Genomic DNA, 17,811 nt, shown 5'->3' on the forward strand with positions numbered 1-17,811 from the left:
TTTGAAAAGATGCTGATGCACAAAGCACCCTGCTTCCCATCATATTGCACACAATAACAGGAGGCTGAAGTGAGACAGACCACTTATTGGATCCATTGGTTTTTTTCCCTCACTTTAACCATTTTTCATTTCAGTGTTTAATTTGAAATCTCAAAACCTCATTGTTGCTTAAAACAGAATCCTATCCCACAATCACAATTTCCCATTTATATGATGTGTTGGACACTTATACTAGGGCACCCATAAGCCACAGCTGTTGCTCTGAACAAAAGACCAGTCAGCTCTGTGAAAATTAGATGCCTTGCATGTTCAGAATGCTCTGTAATTGTAGTGAGGGCTACAAGGTTGCAGAACCGATCCAAAATCCAAAACTGTATTGTTTCAAACTGCTCAAATTTGTCTAAAGGCCCTGACACACCAACCAGACGGGCCGACCGTCGGCAGAAAAGCCAGTCGGACTGATCAGTCGGGTCCCGAGGTCCAAAAAATGCCTCAGAACACACTGAGGCGACGCCGACTTGAGCGTATGCTCTGCGCGTGCGCGAAACGTAATACGTCTCCATACCAGCAGGCGGCGCTGCTCTGTATTGTTTCCATTAACAGTCTGATTATTTCCCAGAAAATGAGAACCGGCAGCTGATTGGACGAATGCGTCACGTGGTTCTTTTTTCTCCGGAAATTCACAGCCAGACTGTCATGGCGGCTTGTTCAGAATACGATCTCATATTGTACTAAAATAGTTCACCGAAACGTGTTTCTGAAAACATTTTAAGAGAGAAATAGGCCATGGAGTTGCTGAATCTGTCTTCATTTCAGATTGACAAAGGTCAGTTTAAAAGATTTTCGTCAGATTTTGAGCGGCTCATCCGCTCCCCATTTCCGGGTGAGTCCCGACTGCCCTGTCCCCGTCTGAACTTGTCGGGTCGGCCCAAATGAAGGCCGACGGCTCCTCGGACGGCCGACGGCACAGACTCGAGTCACGGACCTCGCCAGACGGCCCGATGCCCGATTATCGGGCTGGTGTGTCTTCTCTATAAAACCTTCTGCAAAGGTCAATATATAACATATGTTTTTCTGATTGAATGTTTACATTCTTTTTCATGTGGCTTTACCAGCAAAGTTTGCCACTACAGTAAAGGAGTTATTGGGGACTTGTTCACAAATGAGGGTAAGATGGAAAAAGAGAGAGACAGACCAACACACAGACAACAATCATGCTGACAACTGCTGTGGTGAAGGCGAAGCTGTCGATTTACCAGTGATTTTACAGTACATTCCAAACCTCACCTGTGGTCATGATCGTATGATAATGACCAAAAAAAGGCCATTATGGATGCAAACGACTGAAATGTGTTTGTTTCGCAGGGTAATTGGGCCTTAGAGAGCCTTTGACATAGGGTAAGGAGCTCAGACATCTGGTGTCAGTATAATCGGTGCTCTTTTTGTGTCATAAGAAGCCACTTGAAGTGGTTCTGGGATCTGCTTAGAATGCCTTGTTGATGCCTTACTTTGAGGTTTTTTAGGCACATCAAACTGGAAGGACACACCGGTGCAGACCCAGAACACATTGGAGGGATTACATATCCCATCTGGGAACACCTCTGGACCTCCCACGAAGAATTGTCTAGGAAGACACATGCCCAAGCTACCTGGCTTAGACTCCTGCCACCTCGATAAACAATTGTTCCACCTGTTTTCCTTCAAGCTGTTGTGGATGGTTTGCTTCCTCACTGTTGCTCTTTACTGAAACTACAATTAGCTCCATTCTCACCACACTCTGGACTTTGTGCTTTGGAGAATTGTGCATCTGTCCTGTTTAGGGCTGGGTATCGTTCAAAAATCTTCGATACCGGTACCGATACCAATACCGTGAATTTGTTACCAGTTCCTAAAAGATACTTTTTTTATACCAATTTAAAAAAAGAAAAGAAAAGAAATGACAACATTACACATTACGGCACAAATCCTTTTATTTATTTCCTCCTCCTACGTGAGCCCCGTCTCTGTGCGTAACATAGTGTTTTTTCTGCGTGTCTCTACGACGTGTAACGTGAGACAGCCAATCACAAACATTATTAGATCTTGGTAAAAGCATGCTGCATGCTTATTGGCTCCCTGACACTGATGAGATTTACTCCTTAGGTATTGAAATTGGGTATTGAATGATGAGGCATTTTTCAATACTCAATACTATGGAGTCAATTCGGTCGGTGCCGAATTTTGTCATGCTAGTGGCATGGCTTTAGGGATGGCAATGTTGGTTGGTCAGGTGGTTTGTCGACCAATTTGGTCCAGACTGAAATCTCTTCTACAAATATATTGGATGGATTGCCTTGACATTTCTTTAAGACATTCATAATACTCAGAGGATGAATTTATGTGACTTCTGTGATCCCCTGACTTTTTCACTAATGCTACCATGATGTTGACATTTCTATTTGTCCAGTACTTAGGTTTATGACCAAATACCTTTTAAAATTAATGGCATCAGCCTCAGCCGTGCTTTGTGTTTAGTGCTAATTAGCAAAGGTTAGCATGGTAGCATGCAAAACTAAGATGGCAGTTATAGTAAACATAGAATTTTAAACATTAAAATGTTAACATTTTCACTGCTAGCATTGTTAGCTTAACAGAGCTGCTTCCGTGGATGTATTCTTGTTGCTTGATAAATTACTTGAGCAATGTTGATTTAACTTTCTATTGATTGACTCAACATTTCAACACTAACTTCAGACAAAATCATACTAGATAACAAATATTTCTATTTATATATAAATATACCTTAGTTTTTTTTAAATATCAAAGAAGTGTGAAGAGCATTGAATTACTAAACATATTAGGATTCTGAATAACTGTTGATCTGTTTCACTTATACAAAGATACATACAGTTTCCACTGAGAACCTTTCTTTTGAGTACTGACCTCCATTTCTCGTTTTCAATAGGAAGCACTTTTGATAGTTACTTTGTGTATAGTGTCACAACAGAAGTCATTATCACCTGCACTGCCGAATAGGAGGACTCTTTTTCAACACAAGTTTAGATGGGACACGACACTTTTTTGGTACTTTCCAACACAACAAATGTTAACAAAAAACAGTGTCTCATGACGTACTGTAATATATGCAAACATGACACTTGTGTCTATGTGCACCTTCAGGATAGCTCACAGTTTTTCCCGTCCAGGCAGCTGTATTATCTGACGGTTTGACAAAACATGTTAGTTTGGATAAATTCACATAAGGCAAGGGCATGTGCACACACTCTTATACGCACAAATAAACACACTCCATCCTACTACCCCACGCAAACGCATAATCCCATCCGCAGGCTGACATACTGAATCAGCACGAGACTTATATAGGTCATTTAAATGTGGTCAGCTAGCAGTGGCAGTGAGGCATGCAGAGCAGGGGGATTTCTCCTCTCTCGCTGTGTGTTACGGCGAGTAAAGTGGATAAGAGTCGCCTTCTGGCTCGGCACGTGAGGTCCTCTGGGTCCCTCCAGGATGCACACATGTTTATTAATCTTGAGGAGGAGTACGGGATTGTGTGTTTGTGTGTGTGTGTGTGTGTGTGTGTGTGTGTGTGTGTGTGTGTGTGTGTGTGTGTGTGTGTGTGTGTGTGCGTGTGACGCTTTGCAAAATAAGGTCAAAGGAAGTCCGTTTTCACTTCAGGGACAGTTTAAGATTGGGGGCTCTGGTTTTGTGTTTATTTAGATTGAGGGTAATGGTTATGTTATGACTTGGTTCAGGTTTAAAATAAGAATTAGGTTTAGGTAAAGATTGAGGTTAACCATGTAGTGATTAGGGTTTATGCAACGGTTGGGAAGAGGAGAATGAGTGTAGAGGTGTAGTGTGTGTGGCATGTCAGGGTGTCTGTGTAAACATGTCTGCAGGCTTCACATGTCTATTCATCGTTCCCTCTCGGCTTGTGTGCGTGTGCTTGCATTTCTCTGTCTGTATATGTATGTACACGAGTGTGTAGTTGTGTCTCTCGAGCCATGAATTACTACCACTGGCTTACATCCATTTAATCTCTCTGAATCATCCTGGATTTAGGCATGTTTGCAGCCAAAGGAATTGTCACAAAACGCTAGAATAATAGCTAGCCTCTTGCACATGTAGGCAGTGGTAGCATTATAAAATGCAGAACGCAACGGCAGCTGCTAGCATCGACAACAAGTTCAGCAACGGCTGTAATTCTTTATCCATGTTGAATTAAAGCTTTAGTGCGTAACTTTTTTATATTAATGAACATCCATTACATTCAAGCCATTGCCAAATGAGTTGATACAAAGCTAATTAAGACTATCAGCTCCACACAACTCTCTCTGTATTTCTCAGTATGGCTATGTTCAGAAGATTGTGTCGTCCGGTGACTTTCGCACGCAGAAAATCAAGTGAAGTGAAGATAATTACCTCTTCTGAACAGTCCAGGTTTTTTTTTTAATCCTCTGTGTCCTCCTTGTTTACTAGCAACTGTGTGGAGGAGGGGTGGGGGTGGTGTGCGGTCACGGAAGGCTTGTATCATGTGGACGCGCCGGCAGTTTTGTTGTCATTACTTAGAATTCCTCATGGGGGAGACAGAAACTACGCACTGTAGCTTTAAACACAGGTAGTCAAGGCTGATGTTTGTTTTCTTCCATACAGTAGTAAGGGGCACACCTAAGAATCATTTTGTGTTGAGAGCTTTGTTCCAATACTTGTGCATTACCTTCGTATTGCCAAATAGGACTCCACCCTTTTTATAGATTTTTTTTGAAAGATTTAAAATGGTTTTTGATAGTGGATCCACCCAAGTATGCATTAAGTAGCTCAGTGTACATAGGGGGTATGCCACTTTTATATAAATGGCCATTGCTCTTTCAAAATAAATATCCAAAACAACAGCACAAAACCTTGAAAGCTAAAATATGCAGTTAAACTGTTGTTCATGTAGATTTAAAAGCATAACTAGATAGATATAGTTGTCCTCTGATAGTCAGCCAAAAGACTAAAGACAAAATGATTTAAGAGCAAAATGCAGTCTTCCCTGGTGCACATGTTTTAGTATTACTTCACTTATACTTAACTGGTACTGTATGAGCACCAGATAACTAACTAGTGTTGACAGGTCCAGTATTTGTTTTTACGTGTTTGTAAGTCAATGTGACCTCTTTTTACAAGCTCTGGTTTTCCTTGAAAGACAGTGGTGTGAACTTAAAATACCAAATATGAAATGTAACCAAAAAGGAAACATGCTAATAAATTATACTGTAGCACTGGGAATGGTGAGCTCTCCTTTGTCTAAATTCAGTTTTAGGTTGGATCGATTCTCTCCTGTGATCGATTAGAACAAGATCCAACCTGACATGTTTGGTGTAGTCACAAAAGCTTTTGAGAATCAGATCCTTCTCTTTTCAGAGCAGCAGTTGCTCAACAGTTGTCTGTCTTCAAGATGAATGACTCTGTGTATTCCACCACTTCCAACCATACAACAGGCATGTGTCTACGTACTAAAATAAGAGGTTGCCCCAGCTGATCCAGGGAGATCCAAGACTGCCATATTGCCTCTGCATCACCCTGTGTATGTATGTGTGTAAACCTGACCATGTGTGTGTGGAAAGCTGATGTGTTGGTTACGAGGTGGATACGTTGCGCAGAGTGGAATCTTTGAGCTCCTTGAGTGCCAGTGGCCTCATGACTTAGCTGGACAACCTGATAGGGAAAGCATTATGTCATGCTGTCTACATAGAAAGAGGCATTGTCCTTCATTGTACCTCCTTTAGTCCATATCCTTGACGTTCCACTTCCGGGATAGCTCTGGTGCCGCAGGAAATGCCGCCGGATGCATGAATGTCTGTTTCCTTCGGCGTTAATTTTAAACTCTGGTGGATTTATGAGGAGTATGGTTGACTGCTCCTCAGATCTCTGCATGGTAAATTGAGAAAGCTAGCTAGACTATCTGATCAATCTTGAGTTTTCTCTCGCACAACTATTTTACAGCGGCTCTGTGCAGAGCTTAGCGCCACCCATGATGATTGTGATTGGTTTAAAGAAAAGCCAATAAACCAGGGCACATTTTTCTCCCATCCCGGAATGCTGTGTTGAGTAGCCAGACCCTCGCGTGTGGAGGGTCTGGCAAAGCGAGACTATACCTCCTTTAACAAGATTATTGGAATACTGAATTTCCACTGCATTCTACGGCTCGGCTTGACTCCCTTTGGTACCAGGTACCGATTTCAATTTTGTTTTCCACTGCAGATATTTCCCCCTCAATGTAGGCGGATTCTTAGCTGATCGTCATGGCGAAGCAGTGCTAGACCGCTGTGACATCATCTTCAACGCGACACAAACGCAGTGTGTTCTCGAACTGAGTCCTTTCAACGGCAACCTAACAGCGGAATGTCTGCGGGCTACCATCTGGGTTAAGTAAATGGGTCTGGGTTGGTCGCTATTGATGGTAGCTTGGCTATTTAAAAATGGCGGGGTTGTGCAGAATGTCCTCTGTGACGATTCTTTCTGACCAATCAGTGGTCTGCTGTGTTTTAACTCCACCTTTTAGTAACGACTCAGCTCACTTGGAACCTTAACGGAGGTGATACCAAAAAAAGTACAAGGTACCATGTACCATCCACAACTTTTGTCAATGGATAAACCAAAAAAGGACTGTTCCAAGCGAGTCAAGTTGAGCTGTGCTGTACCATGCAGTGGAAATGCAACATAAGAGTCTACAGCCATATTTCAGCTCTCTGTAGTATTTTTAGGACCACCATTACTTATTAGAACCTTATTATGGCAGTAAATTAAAATCATGAGTACAAGTAGAATTTATTCTGAATGGGGACATGAATGTCTGAATCATATTTAATGGCAATCCATCTAATAGTTGCAAAACATTACCTCAAAACCACATATGTCACCAATCTCATGGTGGCGCTAGAGGAAAAGTCAGGGGATCACCAAATTCAAAAGTCTTCATCCTCTGGTGACCATGGATATATGTACCACATTTCATGGTATATGTATATGGTTAACATCTTGACTACACTATTACCAAGATGTAATTCCATGGACTCTTTTGTGTAGTCCTTCAAACTTGGCCTATATGTTTCATACTCCGCGCCGACAATTTGAAATGCATATTTTCTGTAAATGAGTTTACAGTGTACAAGCAGAGATGATAATCAAGTGATGTCTTTTGAGTAATTTTCTCAAAGCTTCTTCAGAGCTACAGAAGACATACAACTGTTTCACAGGCTGAGTATTACTTCTCCACCTGGAAACTTGACTTTGACATGTAAAATCTTTACCTTTTTAAAGCATGTTAAACTGGCTAGCTTGGCTAGGGAACAAGCTGGTTCCTTGTCATTGAATGAGGCAAAACAAATCTTCCAGTTCTGGCCTACAGTTGACAGATATGTAAATTATACTTTTCAAGCGGCAAAAGAAAGCCAACAGAATGCAGTACTATTAATGTTCTGTATAACAACTTCTAATGTCACATTTAGGGTTGCTTGAGGCCCAACTAACTCTGAGATGGAGGTCACAACTGTGTCCATAATAAACAGACCAGCTTACACACATAAGATGACACACTAGTTGCACAAGCTGAAACAGTATAATTTCAGACACACTCTCATACAGACACCATATAGAAGTTCAGTGTAATTGACAGAAATAGAACAATGGTGTATTGTGTGGCACATAGCATGAGGGCTCCATTAGTCAGAAATGAGGCAATTGCTTGCTGCTGCATCCTGTTAGCTAGCACAGCTACTGGCCTACATTATTCAATTAAGAGGAAATCCAGCAATCATTGGAGTCTCATTTTTTTCTTTCTTTTTTGTATTGAATAGTGGTTGAACAAATGATCACAAGTAGGGCTGGATATCACCAATGGTTTCCCGAATCGATTCGATTATGTTTACAGTTTCGATTTGATATCAATGAGGTAGGACTTTAGCCGACCAAAGGTGACTGTGAGCTGAGTAAAGGGCACCGTGAGGGTTGCAGTTGAGTTTAGCCGACAAAAGGTGACTGTCCTACGGCGACGACAGTTATGTTTAGGCACTAAAACGTTTACTTCAGATTAGAAAAAAAAGATTGTGGTTTAGGTAAAAACACCAGTCTCTTTGAGTTTAGTATTACCGGGACACAAAGTCTTATGCTTTCCTCTTAAGTTCTCCTAGCCCGTCACGTGATGCCCTTAAACATCCATGGTGAAAAGGGCATGTATTAAAAAATCGATTTCAGGATTTTATTAATGGATATCAGATCACTCAAACAATGATCGATTTTAATTGGAAAATGATTTTAACCCAACCCTAATCACAAGCCCTCTTCTTTCAAATTTAAGTGTGGGTTCTCTAACTTTTCTTTCTCTTCCCCTGCTCAGGGGTGGATATCCTGAAGCTGGTGGCGGCCCATGTGGGCACCCAGTGGATAGACATCTATCAGTCGCTGGCCAACGCCACGGAGAGGGAGGTGGCTGCCTTCTCTAATGGCTACTCGTCAGAACACGAGCGAGCGTACGCCGCGCTGCAGCACTGGACCATCCGGGACAGCGACGCCAACCTGGCCAAGTTGATCAACGCCCTGCACCGACAGCGCCGCATCGACGTGGTGGAGAAGATCCGCTGTGTCATGGAGGACAACCCACAGGTAGGCTGGATGGATGTGTGGGCGAGACATTCATCTTCTAATTTGGTCCTGTTTTGAACCAGGTTTATTTAGAGGTGTAGCAGGAAAATACTTCGGACCTCTTCAGCTCTGTCGACATCACTGGCACACGCTGTAGTACACACTGTTCTTTGCATCTCACTCCCACTGAAATCTAATCTGTGAGGAAAGCTGTCTGGTGTGTCCCATTGGAGCTGGTCCCTGTGGTTTAGCTGCATTCCTCACATTAAAGCAACAGTTCACGTTGGGAGAATGAATTGATGTTAAAGCATTACTTACACTCACTGTTGCAGCCTCTCTCTGCATACTACTGCATACTACATACAACAGGGATAAGTGAGTTAGTGAGGGAGGAAGTGGTGTGACTTTTTGTCTGAGAATGTGAATTTCCAAAGAGGTACTATGCAGGGGCGATTTCAGGAATTTTTAAGTAGGGTGGCACAGAGGGGACCAATAGTCAGTCAGGGAGGAGGGGGATTCTGAATACAGCATAGAAAATCTGCTTAGAAATATAGGAAATATTGAATAGGATAGAACAACACAATTTAATTCTGCTAAATAAAATATCACGTTCATTACTAGTTTCACTTGTTTTCATTTTCAATAAATTGTATATTAGAATTTATACCATGGTCTGGGTAAATACTCGATTCTGATTGGCTGCAGGGTGTCCATAAAAAAGTGTTATAGGACACCTACTAAAGGAGTTCCATTGAAACAGACAGTACTATTCTACTGTTCTAAATGAATGCCATACTTTAAAACATTAGCAGCATTAACCCTTATACAATACACATTTTCTATAAGCTCAGTCTGCTTTTTTTTAAAAACAATCCCAGTGCTGGTTCCATGGGATCAGAATTTTGGATAGTCTTCATGGAAACATTAATTGGTCATGTGACAAGGGCTGGGAAAATTGGCAGAACAGGCAGTCAGATTGACAGCACTCTAGCCCAATGGAATGGGGGGGGGGGGTCACCAGGCAGGGCCAATCCTATTTCAAGGGGGGTAGTGCCCCCCTTCTAGTCCCACCCCTGGTACTGTGACATCAGCAGCTGAGGCGGAGACAAAGTGGGCAGCAGTAAGCAAACTTCATGGCACACTACATGACAGCACAATGGGACATTTTTTTACCTGTTTTTTGTGTTATTAGTCTGTTGATTGATAAAAATTACAATTGAAAAAGGTTTTTTTAAGATATGTAGAAGTAGTAGTGTACATGTCATATTTTTTTAACACATTATGGATATATATTGTAATAGAGAACATTTTCTGGAAAATCAGGAATGTTACTAATGTTACTAATGGTACTTCATTGCATTGATGCCAAAATATGAAAATCGAATGCTACCACAAAAGTAGCCTGATAATCTGACTGAATTTCCATTTTGGTACACTTCATTCATTCAGCCTGACATTGTGTTCCCGCTCAGTCGAGTTAAAAATTCTCACGTTGATCAAAGAAAGATAGCGTCACATGTGATGTCATTGATACAGCTTCCCATTAATCGTTTAAATTCATATCAAAGAAAGGCAGTGTTCACCGTATTTGTTTTTTTTTTATGTTGTATTCTGACATAATGTTTTTACAACTAAGAGCCTTCCCCGAAAAACGCCCACATAAGTCGTTTGTTCAAGCAGCAATTAAGACCTAAATTTACGTTTATAGTGACTGCGCCCTCTAATGGCCACACACACACACACACACACACACACACACACACACACACACACACACACACACACACACACACACACACAAACACAAACACAAACAGAAAACCTTAAACACAGCAAACACGGGACACCCAGAACCCTTCATCACCATTCACTTTCCTCCTTCTTACTCTTTCCAGTGATTCATGTCAAATGAGTGCCCTTGACTGCACTCTCAGCGGTCAGCGCTGCACAGTTACAGCCTTGTTCTGGTTTTAAAGACACACCCGTCGTCTCAGTGTCTCAGCTCCTTAGTCATCTATTGTAATTTGGCCTTTCATCACAGCTTAATAATGAGCAGATCATCTCCGGCTGTAGTTTTCTGTCTGTCTTACTGGATTGATCGTGGATAAGGGATAAGCAGATAATGAAATTGTTTGGTAAGAGATAGGCATGGTGATTATGGAGAATTCATTGTGTTAAAGGGACCACAGGAAGTTGGAGCAGTTCTGTTGGAACAATTTAAGTATGGTATTCATCCTTAACCTGATTTAAGACGGATACACTTTATGGCCAGAAGTATGTGGACAGCCCGTTCACACCATTTTGTGTACTTGGGGTTTGAGGCAGCCGTGATAGCAATATTGGTATTGTTTTCGTGTGTGTGTGTGTGTGTGTGTGTGTGTGTGTGTGTGTGTGTGCGTGTGTGCATGTGTGCATGTGTGTCTCATCATGGCAAAACATGTGGTCCTTGAGACACATACGGTAGTGGGAACTACCACAGAGGCGGTTTTGAACACTTAGCTAGCCAGATGTTTATACGTTTGTCTATTGGTCTGTCTGTGGAGAGATTTTGTCAGCGATGGCGTCACGACCGGTGCAGGATGCAGTCACAAAACTTTGCAGGTGTGTAGTCAAGATCAAAATGTAGGCCGAGTTCCAAGATGGGTGTATGAATGTATAACAAGAACTGGATACAGCATTCGAGGTGAAGCGCATGAGGCCATCATAAAGCCAAAAAATACCCGGATGATCAGGACTGCTTCTGCACTGTGCGGCCTAAAGAGCGGGTGCATTAGAGACCTCTGCCAGCTGAGCCGGCTACTTCCGGTGTAGTGCTCCACTAACTTGAATGGAGATTAAATGATTTAATCATGTGGCTCTTCTAGACTTTCCACATGTTATCTGACCGAAAGGATCAAATTCAGATAGTGAAACTAGTCTTTCACGGAGGTTGTGACGCTTAGTGGCGTAACGAGCCAACACCGGGCCCTTATGCAGGATTATCAAGGCGGGCCCCCTTACTACAGCACGTGATGACGGCGCAATATCCACAAGTAGGCTACCATGAATAGAACAGAATAGGCTCATAGAGACACAGCATATAAGAGATGAGATGACAAAATAAGGAGTAGCCTACACGCACCACAACAACAAAAAACACTGGTGAATGTGCACCATAACACATGAAAAAATACACAAGGGCAGTCCCTCCAGGATTTCGCGGCCTTTTTTTGAGATTGTTGCAGCCCAAAATGGCTGATAGCTGATAGTAATGAAAATGCGATAGGGGGCCCCGGCTGTCAATCAATATCTTCCAGTCACGCGGGCCCCTAATTGGTCCGGGCCCGTAAGCAACCACGTACCCTGCTTACCGATAGTTACGCGTCTGGTGACGCTCAAAAAAATGTATTCACTGATTCGCCACGTAAAATATTTTTGGGCCAGATGGAATCACGTGACAGCCGGGGAGTTGCATTCCACCGTTTTGCCACTATGTTCAATTTGCTTCAAAGACCACCGCACTTCCTGGGGGCCTGGATGGGTGGGGTTTGAGCAAGGACGCAAAATGCCAAAATGCCTCATAAATGACGTTCAAGTACAGACTGCAGTATCGACTGCACCGGTACCAATTTAAGACCTGTCCTTGGTACCATCCCTTAGGGGTGGGAATCACCAGAGGCCTCACGATACGATTTCATCACGATACTTATGTCACAATACGATATTATTGCGATTTTTAAAACATATTGCAATATTCAGCGATATATTGCAATGTATTACCTTTTTCCCAACTTCAAATGTTTCCCAATTTCAAATGATGTCCCCAAAAGGAAACTTTGTCAACATCTGTTTTCTCTGTTTGCTCATCTCACTGCAAAATGAGATTGTCAAGCAGACAAACAGACCAACACATATATAATAATAGATGGATACTTGGCATCTGTGTATTGATACAGTATTGCCACGGAAAATATCGCGATACTATGCTGTATCGATTTTTTCCCCCCACCCGTACCATCCCTATTTTTAGATCCAAGTCACATTTCTGAATATGTACCTCGGTCTGATCTATATTGTTAGTGTTCTTTTCGACATGCATTTTATGTACAATTTATGAACAAAATGGACTGTATTTGTGTAGTGCTTTTATAGTCTTACTGACTACTCAAAACACTTTTACATATTATGAATATGTAAACATTCTCACACCATTGGCGCAACATCAGGACCAATTTGGGGTTCTGTGTAAGGGACACTTCGACAGGGATCGAACCACCAACCTTCCTATTGGTAGGCAACCGCTCTACCACCTGAGCCACAGCTGCCCAGATGTGGTTTGTTTTTTATGAGGATGGCTACTGAGTGATGATGAAAAAAAAATGAGGGGAGAGAGAATCATGGTAGGGAGGATAATAAGTAACGATAGTATAGTAATAGTAATACAGTGATGAAAACAGAGGATGTGGGTGATGCTAAACTTGTGAGGTTGTAAATTGAACATGTAAGGCCCCTGGCTAGCATGCTGGGGAGGGGGCGAGGGGGTGAAACATAGGGCAGACACGGGGACAGCAGCAGGGGGCACAACAGCAGAGTCCACTGCAGAGGTGTAATCACAAATGGATTTTTATTTTTATTTTTTTCGGACATGGCCATTGGGCACATCGAAGGTGATTGATCCACAGCTTAACTCGCCATCCATTCATAAATAATTTCTGTGAATTATTATTTATTTTGTTTCTTATACTTTTATTATTCTTTTGATATTTTCATTGTCAAAATTGTCAAAAGAGGTTTCAGACCTTCCCCCCACTGCGGAGGGAAGCTACAGTACATTGCACGCAGAATGGTGAAACCACGGCTATCATTACAGACAGGAAGGCAGACAAACAAAAAGAAAATTTTGTGAAAAAGAGAAAAAAGAAAGTTGTGTGCAGTGTATGAACTTCTCTCCTACAGCTGTACCGACTTCCATTCTGTTGCTGACTCTGTGGATTTCTACAACCAGTCCCTGAGCAGTCTTCTGGATCTCCACGCTCCCTTAACATCCAGGTCAGTCTCATTCTCGCGCTCAGCCCCCTGGTACACTTGCGAGCTGCGAAAGATGAAGGCAGCTGGGCGTGTCCTTGAGCGGCGGCTCAAGGCCTCTGGACTGAATGTTCACAAACAGGCATACAGGGAACACAGGAGGTCGTATGCAGAAGCTCTGAGGGATGCACAGTCCAAGTTTTATTCCACCATCATCAACAACAGTCCCGGTAACTTCAAACAACTCTTTTCAACAATAAACCACCTTCTCAAACCACCTTCACTCTCCCGCTCTGAGTCCACCAATGAGAGGTGCAACATACACATCACTTTTTTCAAACAAAAAGTTAATAACATCTGCTCACACCTCTCTGCAAATGCTGTCCTCCCCCTAGCAACTGCCAACCCACCATTTGAGATTGGCCAGCCCCTCTGCTTTTTCTCCAATGTCACACAGGAAGAAGTGGAGAACATCATCAGAAAAATTAAGCCATCCACCTGGACCCTTTCCCTTCAGCCCTGCTGAAGGCCAACATCTCGGCCGTCTCTCCTTTCATCACCAGGATCATAAATCACTCCCTCATGGTCGGCCATGTCCCATCTGCGTTAAAAACTGCTGTCATCAGACCTCTACTGAAAAAACCCACTCTGGATCCAGAAGTTCTCTCCAACTACAGGCCCATTTCCAATCTTCCATTCCTATCAAAGGTCCTGGAAAAAACAGTTGCAGTACAACTTCATGATTACCTCAAACACAATAACCTGTTTGAAAAGTTTCAGTCTGGTTTTCGCCCTGGCCATAGCACAGAAACAGCATTGGTCAGGGTTACCAACGACCTCCTGATGGCAGCAGATACTGGTTCCCCATCTCTACTCATCCTCCTAGACCTAACAGCTGCATTTGATACAGTAGACTACAACATCCTCCTCCACCGCTTGCAAAACACCATTGGACTCTCAGAAAATGTTCACAACTGGTTCATTTCATACCTGACTGGCAGAACCGAGCAAGTCGCCCTGGGCAAAGCCAAATCACACATCCACATTGTCACCTGCGGTGTCCCTCAGGGCTCTGTGCTGGGCCCCACCCTTTTCTCCATCTACATGCTCCCCCTTGGCAAAGTAATTAGCAGACATGGTATATCATTCCACTGTTATGCTGATGACACACAGCTTTACCTCAGGACAACCCCCACTTTCTCTGCTCCCCTGCCAACATCCACACTGACTACCTGCCTGAAGGAGATAGAGGCGTGGATGAAGCTCAACTTTCTTCAGCTAAATAGTTCCAAAACAGAAGCCATCTTAGTTGGCACACCACATCAGCTCCACCTTTCCACCATCAACAGTATCACTTTCTCTGGCCAAAACATATCCCTTTCCACATCTGTCACCAACTTGGGTGTTAAAATGGACCCTCAACTCACCTTTGACACCCACATCAAACACCTCTGTAAGACATCATTCTACCACCTTAAGAACATTGCCAAACTGCGTCCAACACTCACCCTGGCAGATGCAGAGAAGCTTGTCCATGCCTTTGTCTCCTCCAGGCTGGACTACTGCAATGCACTCCTCATTGGGATCTCTGGCAAAAGCATCCAGAGGTTACAATACATCCAGAACAGTGCTGCCAGGATCCTGATGACGGTGCGCAAGCACGATCACATCACCCCCATCCTGAAATCTCTTCACTGGCTCCCTATCCCACTCAGAATAGAATATAAGGTCTCCCTCCTCACCCACCAGTGCCTTCATGGACATGCCCCCCTTTACCTACAGGAACTCCTCACCCGCCAGACCTCCTCACGCACCCTCCGGTCTGCATCCACAAACACCCTCCAAGCCCCCAGAACCAAGCTCTGCAGCATGGGTGATAGGGCCTTCTCATCTGCTGCTCCGAGGCTGTGGAACACCCTCCCTGAAAACCTAAGGGCCCCACAATCTACGGATGTTTCTAAACGAAACCTCAAAACATATCTTTTCAAGAAAGCTTTTTACTAAATGGATTTTATAGGTTTTCCTCTTAACTATTTTTAATAACCTTGATATTTATATATATATTTTTGTTTTTATTAAATTGCATTATTTATGCTCTGTAGCACTTTGAGATTGCTGAAATGTAAAGTGCAATACAAATAAAATGTATTATTATTATTATTATTATTATTATTATTATTATTATGAAACTTTTAAAAAGGCCAGGTTCATTGAATGTACTGTTGTCACTCATATTACACTAAGTCAATGTGACTCACTTATGGGAAGCATGTCAATACGTCGGTTAAATAACAGCAATATATGACATTGATGTTTGAACACAGTAGAAAAAACACATTCACTGTATGTATTCCCATCGGAACAACTGTCAGCTGATAGATGTTTCTATTTTTATCTCTGCTGCTGCATGCGAGTTGAAACCAGACAGAGTGATGGGTGTTACTCCCTTTCTCTTCACTCTTACTTTAGCTACAAATACAAAACACTGCTATACAAAGCAGTGCTAAGCACTGCTGTAGTGTGTGTATGTGTGTGTGTGTGTGTGACAATAAGTCATATTTTGCACTTAGAAAGCAACAAAATATATTGTGAATAATTGACAGGAATTTGACTAATCTTATTTCCTATCTACTAATAACACTGTAACTCGAGATTATTGTCTGTAAAGTAAAAAAAAAAAAAACATGCATGCTTTATTCATTTATTAAATTAATGTTTAATAGTTTCTCTGTCTGCTTGCTTTTCTGGCCCGGGCATCTTTATGTACAAACAAGTGATTAAAGAGCAGCCATGCTGTTTCATTTCGATAAGTCCCCCGAGTGTGGCTAATGAATGCATCATGTTAGAGACTGCAGCAGGCGGAGCTGCTGTCCTAGGGGTGGAGGGAAAAAATAATGAATTAGCGACAGGGAAAGATGGTGATTTTTTTTGCTGTTCTGTCTTTTCTGTTAATCAACACAAACCAGAGTCACGTTCATCTGTGCACGTCCTTCAGAAAATTTGATTCGCGGGGGTATTTTGGCGACGGTAATGTTATTAGTGTTGTAAGTTAGCAGTATACTTAATTAACCCAACCCAGGGTGAGTCTGATGAAAACTGCTGTGTCTGCCCGGTTCAGCTCTGAGATTTTCTCGCATTGCACAGCGCTGTAAAGGAATGATCTCCGAGATTACGTTATGTTCTGCCTCTGTTTATAAGAATGTAGGCTACAGCTCACAACAACTTAATACTATATAGTGTCTGGCTTATATCCACCAATCATGTAGCTAAGCAGGAAAAGAGTAAGCCCCCCCCTGTTGTAAAGCGTTCTGCATGTGGCGTCTGCATGTGACGTGCAAGTTACCTTCCCCCCAAACACGGACACACATACATACATACAGATACGTCTCGCTTTATTAGATGTTTACATTTGAAAACTAGCAGAATCAGCAGGAGGTTAGCAGAGTCGACAGGAGACTGGCAAGTTGATTTACCTATCCTGATGTTGGACTCATAGCCACATGCTGTCACCGTCCAACATCAACCACATATAGTATTATGTGTAAAGTCACTGTTTTGGCAAGGAGTGGAGTGATTTGACAGGAGGGGCAAGTAGAGCATGTAGACCCACAGCCCACTCTGAAGCCTGGCATGACCACGCAGCTAGTGTGCGTTAATGTCTTACATGAGTTTATCTGAAACTCTAAAACAACAAGTCTGTTATGTTAATTCTGTTTCTCTTTACCGTTGTCTTTTCCCATAGAACTGTGCTGATTAAAGTTAACCTAACTGATGTTACGCTGAGGTCCACTGGAACAAGCGCTATGTTTGCTAATGTCAGCTATCGTAGCTAATGTGCTCACACTTGAACTTTGGTTCTGAATTATGTGCATCGAACTACATATCGTGTATTCTGCTTGCGGCTGCGTGCACTGTACTGTAACCTCTGTACCATGATGGTTCAGCACAAATACATGAACCGTTACAGCCCTAAACAGGAGTAAACGTTACTGCATTATATTTTAAAAAGGAGGGGATAATGTAATATGATGAACATTTAAATTAAAGAACACCTTACAGTACGAAATAAAGTGCAATAACATGTCAATGTGTAGACTAATTGGCCAACATCAGGGCGTTGAGCCACACCACCAAGCCCTTACATACAAACCAACAATTAAACAAAAATGGCCAACACCTAACTAA

General features: G+C 42.5%; 1 protein-coding gene across 4 annotated transcripts in view; it reads left to right on the forward strand.

The window, feature by feature from the left end:
* tnfrsf21 (tumor necrosis factor receptor superfamily, member 21) overlaps positions 1 to 17,811 on the forward strand; it is a 63,142-nt gene that overhangs the window by 33,219 nt on the left and 12,112 nt on the right. For all 4 annotated transcript variants that reach the window (XR_004898291.1, XM_031299985.2, XM_031299986.2 and 1 more), the window contains one exon: positions 8,378 to 8,643. Coding sequence is in view for 3 of the 4 variants with exons in the window: in XM_031299985.2 (XP_031155845.1) it covers positions 8,378 to 8,643 (266 nt within the window). In the remaining variant the exon portion in view is untranslated. The remainder of the gene's footprint in view (positions 1 to 8,377; positions 8,644 to 17,811) is intronic.

The sequence above is a fragment of the Sander lucioperca genome, chromosome 9 (genome assembly GCF_008315115.2).
Source record: "Sander lucioperca isolate FBNREF2018 chromosome 9, SLUC_FBN_1.2, whole genome shotgun sequence".
Lineage (NCBI taxonomy): Eukaryota > Metazoa > Chordata > Actinopteri > Perciformes > Percidae > Sander > Sander lucioperca.